The sequence below is a fragment of the Sardina pilchardus genome, chromosome 24 (assembly GCF_963854185.1).
Source record: "Sardina pilchardus chromosome 24, fSarPil1.1, whole genome shotgun sequence".
Lineage (NCBI taxonomy): Eukaryota > Metazoa > Chordata > Actinopteri > Clupeiformes > Clupeidae > Sardina > Sardina pilchardus.
In genome coordinates this window covers 7,371,651-7,383,316 of record NC_085017.1, presented here as the reverse complement: position 1 = coordinate 7,383,316, position 11,666 = coordinate 7,371,651, and the positions used below count along the sequence as shown (strand labels likewise).

General features: G+C 37.8%; 1 protein-coding gene across 1 annotated transcript in view; it reads left to right on the top strand.

The window, feature by feature from the left end:
* Nucleotides 1-238: 238 nt before the first annotated feature.
* Nucleotides 239-11,666, top strand: part of LOC134072781 (uncharacterized) — a 71,822-nt gene continuing 60,394 nt past the window's right edge. Inside the window, exon 1 of the mRNA XM_062529621.1 lies at nucleotides 239-359. Coding sequence (XP_062385605.1) covers nucleotides 287-359 — 73 coding nt within the window. The 5' untranslated portion in view covers nucleotides 239-286. The remainder of the gene's footprint in view (nucleotides 360-11,666) is intronic.

The following is an 11,666-nucleotide window of genomic DNA, read 5'->3' as shown; positions in this document are numbered from 1 at the left end:
ATTTTCATAGGTTAATGCTTGAATTAATATTGTTTATTGTTTATATGGATATTCTCGCTACTGTAGTTTGACTAGCTTTTGAAATTGTTCACTGTTAAATTATTTATTGCATTGTTTTTATTTGTATGTAGACAAAGGTGTCTGTTAAATAGCCATAGCCATAACCATGACCATAAAGTTTATACAATATATATGACAGTGAAAAAAAACAATGACATGATTTCCTATATACATACTGTAAGTCATGTGGTGAGACTCAACTGCCTCAGCACAAACTAGTCAGAAAATGGGGCACGTCAAGCTACCAGGCAAAGCTACCACATGCATCTGGATGTTGCTTTTTCTTCTCTCTGCAAAAAGTAAGTTTTCTATCATGTTGTTCTGTTTTAAATCTTTAATAATGCTAAAGAGTTTTGCACTTCTCACATCATTTTTTTCAGTTACATTTTTGTATGGTATAGGCCTAGTGAAAGACCTTATTTACATATTTCACATTTTACATACATATTTTTATGTAGGTTATTTCTGTCAGTCAGTTTATACAGTTATTTCTGTCAGTCAGTTGATACAGTCAAGACATCATCCATCACATCATGGTATTTCTAAATTTCAGCATCTCATGTTTCGTCTGAGATATTCATGCAGACCCCCGGCAAAGTGGAGGTGACAGTGGGTCAATCTGTAACACTGAAGTGCCATTGCAAAGGTGCTGTTACTTCTATTGGCGGTGAACGTGTTTATTGCCATTCTGTCAGCTGGCTGAAAGTGCATCCAGCAACTGGGAAAATGGAAACCGTCAGCTTTGATAACTCCAATGACATTGATGAAGCATGTGAAGTAACGATTACCAGTGCAACTCAGACACATTCTGGGATGTATTTTTGTTTGGTGAAACCAGATCAGTACACACTGCATGGCAATGGATCTGCTGTCATTGTTACTGGTGAGTTATTGGGTGAGTTGCACAAGCAAGGAAGTTTAAATCAAGGATTAAATCAAGGGTTATCCATTAATCATGTTGCACCAAACTTTAAAGGTAATCAGGTTTACAATTAAACCATCCTTTTAATCTTGGTTTAAATGTTCACATAAACCAGGATTTATTTTAATCCTGTTGCTCAACTGCTTTAAACTCATATTTAACTCATATTTAACTCATATTCAAGGATTAACTTTAAATCTGCTGCTGGGGTGGTTTTCTGAAATGGCTGCATATATTAGATGGATTAAGGAAAATCAAATCCTACAAAGGAAAATTAGAGAGTGTCTCAACCCGAGTTTAGGGTGATGAAGAATTTTGATGAAGGTACCAATTCAACAAGGAATCTATAATAAGATTACATTTTTAAAAATTGCATGTCCTCAATTAAACATGACCTGATTATGTTTGATGGATAAACCTTCATTTAATCATTGTTAAAACTTAATCCCTGTTGGTGCAACCAACCGGTCAAGGTTTTAATCACAGATTAAGGTTTTATTGTGGATTTGTTAAACCACGATTAATTTAATCCTTGTTGGTTCAACCCACCCTTACCTCCGCCAAGGAGGTTATGTTTTCACAGGAGACCGGCGTTTGTTTGTCTGTCTGTCTGTCTGTTTGTTAGCAAGATAACTGAAAAAGTAATGGATGGATTTCGATTAAATTTTCAGGGAAGGGTTGGAAATGACCCAAGGAAGAAACTATTGCATTACAACTCAGAGTACTTTTCTAGTCATTACCTTTTACCTAAACGATTTTGGGGAATTTTGGGAGTGATTCGTATCACCGTCGGGATTCCGGAGGTGTTTATGTATTTCGCTTAGTGGTGTAATGGCGTGTATGAAATGGCATGGTATGGCCACGTGGTGGCGATCTGAGTAGTGCAGGTTCAAATGTATGACAACGTAGGAAGAACAATGCAGACGGAGGTCTGCGCTCTCTGAGTGCTTTTCTAGTTCCTCCTAGGTTGTGACACATTTGAATCAAAACTATTCAGATTGCCGCCATGTGGCCATACCATGCCATTACACCACTAAGCGAAAAACATAAACGCCTCTGGAATCCCGGAGGCGGCACAAAATCGTGGACGTCACTGTCATGGAGAAAAAAGAAAAGTTATTACACATGAATTCATGTTAACTAAATGTTATGAGTTATCACGTTGCTTTAATTATACATGAAGATCTCATTAATTAACATGAATTAATTGTCTGTCATTAATGACATCAGGTATGGACAACAAATCATCTTGAGCATTAGGTACAGTGGATAAACCATTAAGAATAATGATCAATTACACATGATCATGTTGATTTCTTGGTTTTGAAATGTGTTCCAAGGGTTAAACTATACATTAACTAATCATGAACTAATTAAGATATTTTTCAGAGAATATCGAAGAATCCACATTGTTTCAATATAGGCATGTCCTCATTAGCTAAGCATTATATTTTCATTAGTTAATCATGTCTGTGGCCCCTCAGGTAAAGTGATGAACAGGTTATTATGTACAACTATTAATACCCTGTGGTGACTGATGGAACATACATACAACTTGTAAAAGTTCTCTAAATGCATGTCATTATTCACCACTTTAGTTTAGGGGCCACAAACATGATGAACTCATAAGCAACTCACCGTTAATTAATGTAAATTGACTATTTATGCATGACTATAAACTTCATTCACACATTTTAAAGCACAACCTGTTCATACCTTTTGACGCTAAATTGAATGGGTTCCTATTGCGGAGACCCTTTTCTTTCCCCCATTCCAATATGGTGGAGGGCTGTGACGTAAGAACCTGACATCGAGAATAGAAGGCGGAGGTCTGCAATCTCTGAGTGCTCTTCTTGTTTGAATTAATTTAACATTAGGACACAAGTTTCAACATTTCACACATCGTTTCGTACATCTGTTGTAGACAATCTTGATGTCTCTGTGGAACTCATCGTCTCGTCATTGGACAGTGGAAACAGCACAACCTTGTTCATCTGCAGAGCAGAGGGGGTCACTTCATCAGAGGGCCGCATAATCTGGATTGTAAACGATGAAGAACACATTGGGTTGACTGAATCTGTTTGGTCAGAGGGGAGGGAGATGTCCCAGGGCCTCCTCTGGCTGTCGGATTCTGACTGGCAACCTGGAGCCCAGTGTATATGCTCGGTGGAAACCAGTGGGCAAAACATCAACAAGACCCTTCACTGTAAGTTCACTACTCAATAATTACAAATGCAGCAAACATGATTAAAAAACCTCCTCAGCCTTGTGTGAACATTGTTTCACTTCACGTTTCAAGATGCTCATGACAGGGCATCAATAAAGACACAAGAATCTTTTTTCATGAGGTTCTGGTTCAGGGATGGAAAGCTGTGTAGAGATGTAATGGCTCTGCAGTATGGGCTGTTGAGAAAGTGGGAGGTCTTTGTCTTAATGGCTCTCAACCTTCTCCCTGATGGGAGGATGGTGAAAAGGGAGTTGGCAAGGTCGTTTTCATCTTGTAGAACTTTTTAGGCCTTTCCAGTGGATACGAGCCTTGTAGATCTCACAAATGGGGAACGTTTGTAGCTAATGATTTTTGAGGCGGTATTGAGTATCCTGTTCAGCTGGACAACAGAGTTACCATACAAGACAGTAACATAAAATGTGAGGGCACTCTCGATGGCAGCTCAACTGCAACATTCCCTACAGCACCTCAAATTTCCTCAACTGGCTGACTGGGGGGAAAAGCCTCTGGTGGGCTTTGTTGGTGATGCTAGCTAAGTTACCCTCCTATTTTAAAGAGGATTGTTGTGCCTAAAAACTGGAACCTCACAAAAGTGTAGTTTGGTTTATATCCACAGAATGTGCACTCATTTTACTAACTTGTAGTCATTTTACTAGATTTTACTTAGAGCCTTAGATTTGTTTTGCAAACATCCACTGCTCCTGGTTTTTCTGGTCCAATAAGCACATGGCTGATGAGTGAGATCTGATTGTCAATCACAGATCATGCACAGTCACTAACAAGCACCAACTTGATGGAAGGGTGCTCAGTGTAGTGTGGGAGGGGCATGAGAGTTGTAAACATTCAAAATGTTGCCTAGGTCCCCTTAATCTTCTGGCAGATTGAGGGGACCTAGCCAACATTTTGCTGACTGCAGCTTTAATTGTGCGCATGTTTTTACTAAATTGTGCTCTGATTTCAATTTTTGTAAAATGAGCTCACATTCTTTGTTACGTTAAGGTAACATAATTATCTGGAGTTTATACAATACATACAGCTGGGAACATGTTTTAAATACACTTCAGTCACCAAAAGCATTTTTAAAGGGATATTGCATGTCTAGAAGAAGAAGAGTTTGATTTGCATGTATCCTATCCTCTGATGCTTTCTCCTATACAGATATAGACTCGTCTTCATGGTCCTCCTACCTAGTCTATGGAATCTTCAGTTCAGCACTCTTTGCCATTGTCATGGCCATCTTCTCTGCAGTGATTTTCTGTCATAGTAAGTTCAGCAGTTGTGCTCACTACATTTTGACACCTCACAAGCTTGTAGTCGTAGCAGTAATGTAGCTTTATTTCTCTTTTCATTGCACCAACTACAGTATATTACAGAAAGATTGGGTAGGATTATGATAGCCTATATGTCGGTTGCCAGGTCATTTGCAATTGGTTATTTGTTGGCATACAGAGAAAGACAGTACTCACTCTGGCATGTCCAAGAATATAAATGGTCAATACCATTTTGTCACTTTCAGTGATGTTGACTTCATAATCACACCCAAGTCTATAGCATGAGTTGTAACGTACAGTGTTAAAGCTAGTTTAATGTTTAACATTTGTTTGACATTCAAACTTAAATCAACTAGTATGGAGACTACCTTTCCTAGCTTTTGAGGTTTAACTTTTACAGTGCATGCAACTTTGCCTAGCTTTACCTTACTTGAATCCATTATGCTCCCTGACAAATTGACCAAGTCACATCAAACCAACTGACAACAATATTCCACACATACCATAAGGCCTGGCTTTCAATACATTTTCCACAGTCTTTTAGAATCTATTTTTATTTTATTTTTTCAATCCATTAATCCATTATATCACCTGACCAGTTGACCTAATCAGAATCAGGTTTATTGCCAAGTAAGTTTTCACATAGAATTTTCTTTGGTCTAAAGGGGCATGACATACAAAATACTTAAAAGACAATAACACAATATATCGGCAACATGTTAGGACAGACAACCATAAGTGACAAGAAAGTGGAAGAGATATGCAGTGTGACTGTATGGTGTTAGTGGAGGTCAAGGTAAGAGGTTAAGAGGTAAGTGTCAGCTACAGTGGGGGACCTGGGCTTTGTTGGTGAGGCCAACTGTAGTCGGGTCAAGTTTGTGCAGTGAGGTTTTGGTCCTGATGGACCGCAACCTGGAGGGGGGTGGTTCAAAGAGTGTCTAGGGTGGGAGGGGTCAGCCACAATCCTACCTCATGACATCAAACCAGCTCGGCATCATAGACACTAATGTCCCACACATGCCACAAGACTTGGTTTTCAAAAATACCTTTTTCATTATTTTTAAGCTTTAAGTATTTCAGTCCACTGCTGTTGACAGTGCATTAAAAGAACAAAGTCGGGCATGTACAGTAGAGGAACATGACAATCCAACATGACAACAGCTATCTCATGACATCAACTTTCAGCTATTTGGTGCCTATACAGCATTCACCTCCCTATTTCCCCCTTTTATTGGTTTCATAAATTGAATCTTGGTCAATTTAATTTACCCTCTTTAATATCAAGCAAGTTTCAACAAATGTCAATCAAAAGATTTCTGCAAAGTTATGTTGGACAATATCCCATTTTATAAAAACAAAACAAAAAAAAATATCCAAGAGGTGAATTATTTTTATCACTGTAAATAATCAGAGTAATTCATAAAGGTGATGTTTTGTTTCCATAGGTAAACATGAAGCATATGCCATGTCAGGATCATGTTACTCAGTACGTAATGTATTAATATTTTGAAAACTTGCGTAGTCTGAATTCAAATGTTCTAATGCAATTCAGGAGATGTTTCAGATTGTATAACAGTTAGATAAACCAAGATAACAGCGTTCATAAACATTTTGCGAATGTTTTCAGGAGGTGCAGTATGTCAGTCTGGACAACATCCATTAAGAAAGCCATGAAAAGATGGACATGAAAAGGCTTATGGTGGACAACCTATGCAAATTGCAGCTAATACACTTCCTAAAATGCTTCCTATTGACTTCACTGTTTTTTCAAATGTTTTCAACTTGCATAATTTTGTAACACATCTCTCTGGGTCAACACATTCATTAAGAGTGTAGGCCTTTATGTAATATATTTTATGTCATATACAGTATAATGTGTATTTTCTTTGGAGTTGAATAAACAACTGCATTTAAAAACCTTTGTTTACAAGAAAGATGTGTTTGCTGCATTTCTGAAAAGAGTTTAAGACACCAATTTGAGTTTAATTAAATTTATGCTGCGTTCTTTTTGTCTCTTATAAGTGAATTGGAGCTCATCAGTGACGTCATGTCAGTGTTACAGTTTTTCTCGGTTGTTAACACACATTTTCTGAAAACATGCCTCATACTCTCAGAACTCTACACCCAAATCCAAAAAAGACACACACAATGGGCAAAACTCCTCAATTCTCCTGTCAAATGAAACTTTACCTTAAAAACAATGTACTTTCTCCTCAAAATGGTCTTTTGTTCTCAAAAGACACACACAAATCATCATATATCAATACATTTATAATGACCAGTTGAACACTGATGTGCTCAGTGTAAAACACTGCGATGAATTGAAAACACTTCTCCATTCATAGTAATGACTTGGGCCTTTTTTTGTTCAGTGTTACACTACAAACAGTATACAAACAGTAGATAAGCTGATACAGTAAGTTGATATGCTTACCCTATCAATATTTTGAAATATCTCATTGTTTTCTATTCATTTTTCTTTGTATTTGCCGTAATGTTATACCGTTTTCTTCTACAATGCTCATGATTTCAGTTTCCTGTTCAGGAGACAGAAGCCCTTGAGTTGGTAATCTTTCAGCTGCCAAACAAATAGTAAAATACTGTAAACTGTGTAGGAATACAAAGTAGGAATACTTTCCCCAAATACTTGGAACATACTTTATTTTTACAGTCCTACAGAACAGCCCACAGGCAATACTGTACTACTGTGCTTGAGCTGTATTGTACTGCACGGTACTACTGTATTGATACGAAGCACTGCAATGTTCTAGTGGCTCGGATCTCATCAGAGATTACTGTCCTTTGCCTCCCCGTCCTCCTCCTCTTACTCTCACTCCTCTGGCTCTGCCTCTGCCTGTACTACATAATACAGTTTTTCTCGATTGTTAACACACATTTTCTGAAAACATGCCTCATATTCTCAGAACTCTACACACAAATCCAAAACAACACACACAATGGGCAAAACTCCACAATTCTCCTGCAAAATGACACTTTACCTTCAAAACAATGTAATTTCTCCTCAAAATGCTCTTTTGTTCTCAAGAGACACACACAAACCATCATATATCAAGACATTTGTAAGAACCAGTTGAACACTGATGTGCTCAGTGTAAAACACTACGATGAATTGAAAACACTTCTTCTCCATTCATCATAATGACTTGGGCCTTTTTTTGTTCAGTGTTACACTACAAACAGTACTACAAGCAGTAGATAAGCTGATACAGTAAGTTGATATGCTTACCCTATCAATATTTTGAAATATCTCATTGTTTTCTATTATTTTTCTTTGTATTTGCCGTAATGTTATGCCGTTTTTTGTAGGACAATGCTCATGATTTCAGTTTCCTGTTCAGGAGACAGAAGCCCTTGTGCTGGTAATCTTTCGGCTGCCAAACAAATAGTAAAATACTGTAAACTGTGTAGGAATTCAAAGTAGGATTACTTTCCCCAAATACTTGAAATATACTTTATTTTTACAGAACAGCCCAAAGGCAATACTGTACTACTGTGCTCATTGAGCTGTATTGTACTGTCCGGTACTGTACTGTATTGATACGCAGCACTGCAATGTTCTAGTGGCTCGGATCTCATCAGAGATTACGGTCCTTGGCCTCCCCGTCCTCCTCCTCTTACTCTCACTCCTCTGGCTCTGCCTCTGCCTGTACTACTACTGTAATACTAAAGCTCTGATTGCTAATTGTAAGACTGTGTGACAGGAGTTTGCCCATCTGATAAGTCAGTGTGCATGGTAGGGCAGTTAGCTTTAGAATTTGAATGGCAGTGTGTTCCTTGTGAAAACAAGATATTTTATTCATGAAAATTGTGTCAAATGCAGAGAATTGTGTGTAGTGCTGTGAAAAAAGTGTGTTATAGAACTGCAATTTGAGTGTAAAGCAGAAATTGTGCCTATAGTTAAGCAGAATTGGTTCAGGAGGTTGGTGCATGAGTTACATATTACAGGAATTGTGTGTCAAGTACCAGAAATTGTGTGTTAACAATCGAGAAAAACTGTACTAAAGCTCTCTGATTGCTAATTGTAAAACTGTGTGGCAAGTGTTTGCCCCTCTGATTAGTAAATGTGCATGTAGGGCAGTTAGCTTTAGAATTTGAATGGCAGTGTGTTCTTTGTGAAAACAAGAGATTGTCTTCATGAAAAGTGTGTCTAATGCAGAGAATTGTGTGTAGTATTTTGAAAACAGTGTGTTTTAGAAAGTAATGTGTGTAGGCTAAAGCAAATTATGCTTTAATGAGAAACTGTTTCGTCTGTGTGTATGTTTTCAGTAGAAGTCATTGAAAAGGTACGAATATTCACGCTGTGAAAGAAAATTGTTCTGAAAAGCATGCATGTCGACATCACATAACATATAGGTTACAGTAGGCTAGTTCTTAGACTAGGCCACGTCGAATTGCAGGGCTTGTGTTTCAAAGGCAAACAAGATAACGCAAAGACCTGCAGGGCTAAGTGAACAATAACCGCTAGATAACTGTTACAAACGTACCTTCCTATGCCCCTGCACACGGTCTGGGGCGTGCTTCAGTGCAACGGCTATGCAGTCTCCTATCAGCCGGGTCCTTGTTTTTGTGTGGACTTTATTGCATGCTTCTGTAATATAGACAACATTACAACAACACATATTAGAATAGTAACACATGAAACAAGGGCAGCCAATCCTATTAGCACATCATCTGTTCTAATACTATTTCACAAGCTGGTGTCAAGCAAACATGACAACCATGAAACCAAGAGAACCCCTTCATAAGCAGACCTTAAAAATGACTTGTCCAGCCACTGTCATCCCAGATTATGCCCCATATGCCAAATTAAGAAATAGGCCTACACTAACAATTGTGTAATGATTAAGATGATGATGATGCGTACACTGCTTGTTAAAAGTGTTTTAACTGTATATTCATGTTACGGTCAATGTTTTGAAATAAACTGTTAAAACTAATACGTTAATTTGCCTCAAGTCTTAATAGCCTACTTCTCAGCTGGCAACAGTTATGTCGCCTGACGTAGTTCGGAAGTAAAGAACGCTACAAACTACCGGTTCAGTGATTGATTTGTAGCAAGCAACTTTATAGGCTACTAGCATGTAGGCCTATGTGTAGCCGTGTGTAGCAGGGTTGGTTATGCTTCTCTGAATTTCCCCACTGTCCCTGCATATTCTGCGCAGGTTTGCAGTTTCCCACGCCTCTGGGGTACAGGGGGGTGTGGCAGAAGTTGGTTCCCGCGCTGGAGACCCCTTTAAGGTTCCATGTAGCCCCCTCCTCTGCCTCTATTGCAACTGTCCTGAAGCAGAGGTATGTGTCTTATTGAAGTCGAAGTGTGCATTGTCTTTTGTTTTCCGATTTTCTGTTATGCATCTATCATAGTGTGAAGTTTATTATATGAGACATGAGATGACATGCGTTTTAATGTGTCCCGACCGTGCACACTTTTCAATGTTTAATATAGCCAGTTAATATTGCACAGTTCAAGCAGTAGCCTTTTATTCATTGTAAACATGATTAGTATAGTAACAGTAACTAGAAATGCAATTCCAAGGAATTACCAGTGCATGAAAATGCACAAATAGATAGATAATGTAGATATGGTTACTAAGGTGTAGCTAGGGTAAACATGGTGGTTGCATAGTTTACAGAGAGTTGATAGTGTGAAGGTAGACAGTTTAAAGATGAAACATTCCAGTTCTAACTTAACTAATGATTTCTATTCATGTTAAAATGTTGATTAGCTAACTTAGCTAATGATTTCTAGCAGTTACGTTAAAAATGCTAATTATGCTAGCAATGCTAACTTTATTAACAATGCTAACCAGGTTGATTAGCTAACTTAACCAATGATTTCTAGCAGTAATGCAAAAAATGCTAACTATGCTAACAATGCTAAATTTGCTAACAATGCTAACCAGGTTGATTAGCTAACTTAGTTGATGATTTTTTGCAGTTATGCTAAAAATGTTAACTATGCTAACAATGCTAACCATGCTAACTAGCTAACTTGCTAGTGAGGACTTTTATTTTGAAACATTTGTTGCTAGGGTATCCATGGTGGCCACTATCAGGAAACAAGAAGTTACTGCAGTACAATCATGTTGGTTGCTATGGAAACGGTCATAAACACTTAATTTGAATGGTTGCTATGTTGGTTGCTAGGTACATGGAGGTTTCATGTAGTTGACTGGAGGCATAGTGGATGATAACTGACAGTTGGAATGGTTGAACAGTTCAATAGTTGAGTAGTTTCAATGGTTAAATTATTTAATAGTGTATTATTGCAGTGAGGACTTTTATTTTGAAACAGTTGTGGACAGAGGAAACAGTTAACAGGATATGTAGTCTTCTGAGAGACTGTATGCTTAAAGCCAGAGAAACTGACAGTTGGTGCCCAGGTGGCCGGCCACCTGGCGTAAGATTCTAATTGCTGCCGTGATGTCATAATGAGCAATGTTAAGTCTATGGGGGAAATGGTAATAGTTTTTAAGTAATAGTTTGAAAAGTATAAAAGTTACAAAGTTAAAAAATACAAAGCAGGCATGGCATAAGCAAGACCTACGCAACAACGTTTGAATGAAGTTTCTACGTTAAACGGTTGAAGCTGAATTGGCTGCGTTAGAAGAAGAAGTTTAACTAGAAATGCAATTCCAAGGAATTACCAGTGCATGAAAATGCAAAAATAGATAGATAATGTAGATATGGTTACTAAGGTGTAGCTAGGGTAAACATGATGGTTGCATAGTTTACAGAGAGTTGATAGTGTGAAGGTAGACGTTTTAAAGATGAAACGTTCCAGATCTAACTTAACTAATGATTTCTATTCATGTTAAAATGTTGATTAGCTAACTTAGCTAATGATTTCTAGCAGTTACGCTAAAAATGCTTATTATGCTAGCAATGCTAACTTTACTAACAATGCTAACCAGGTTGATTAGCTAACTTAACCGATGATTTCTAGCAGTAATGCTAAAAATGCTAACTATGCTAACAATGCTAACCAGGTTGATTAGCTAACTTAGTTGATGATTTTTTGCAGTTATGCTAACAATGCTAACTATGCTAACCATGCTAACTAGCTAACTTGCTAGTGAGGACTTTTATTTTGAAACATTTTTTTGCTTGGGTATCCATGGTGGCCACTATCAGGAAACAAGAAGTTACTGCAGTATAATCATGTTGG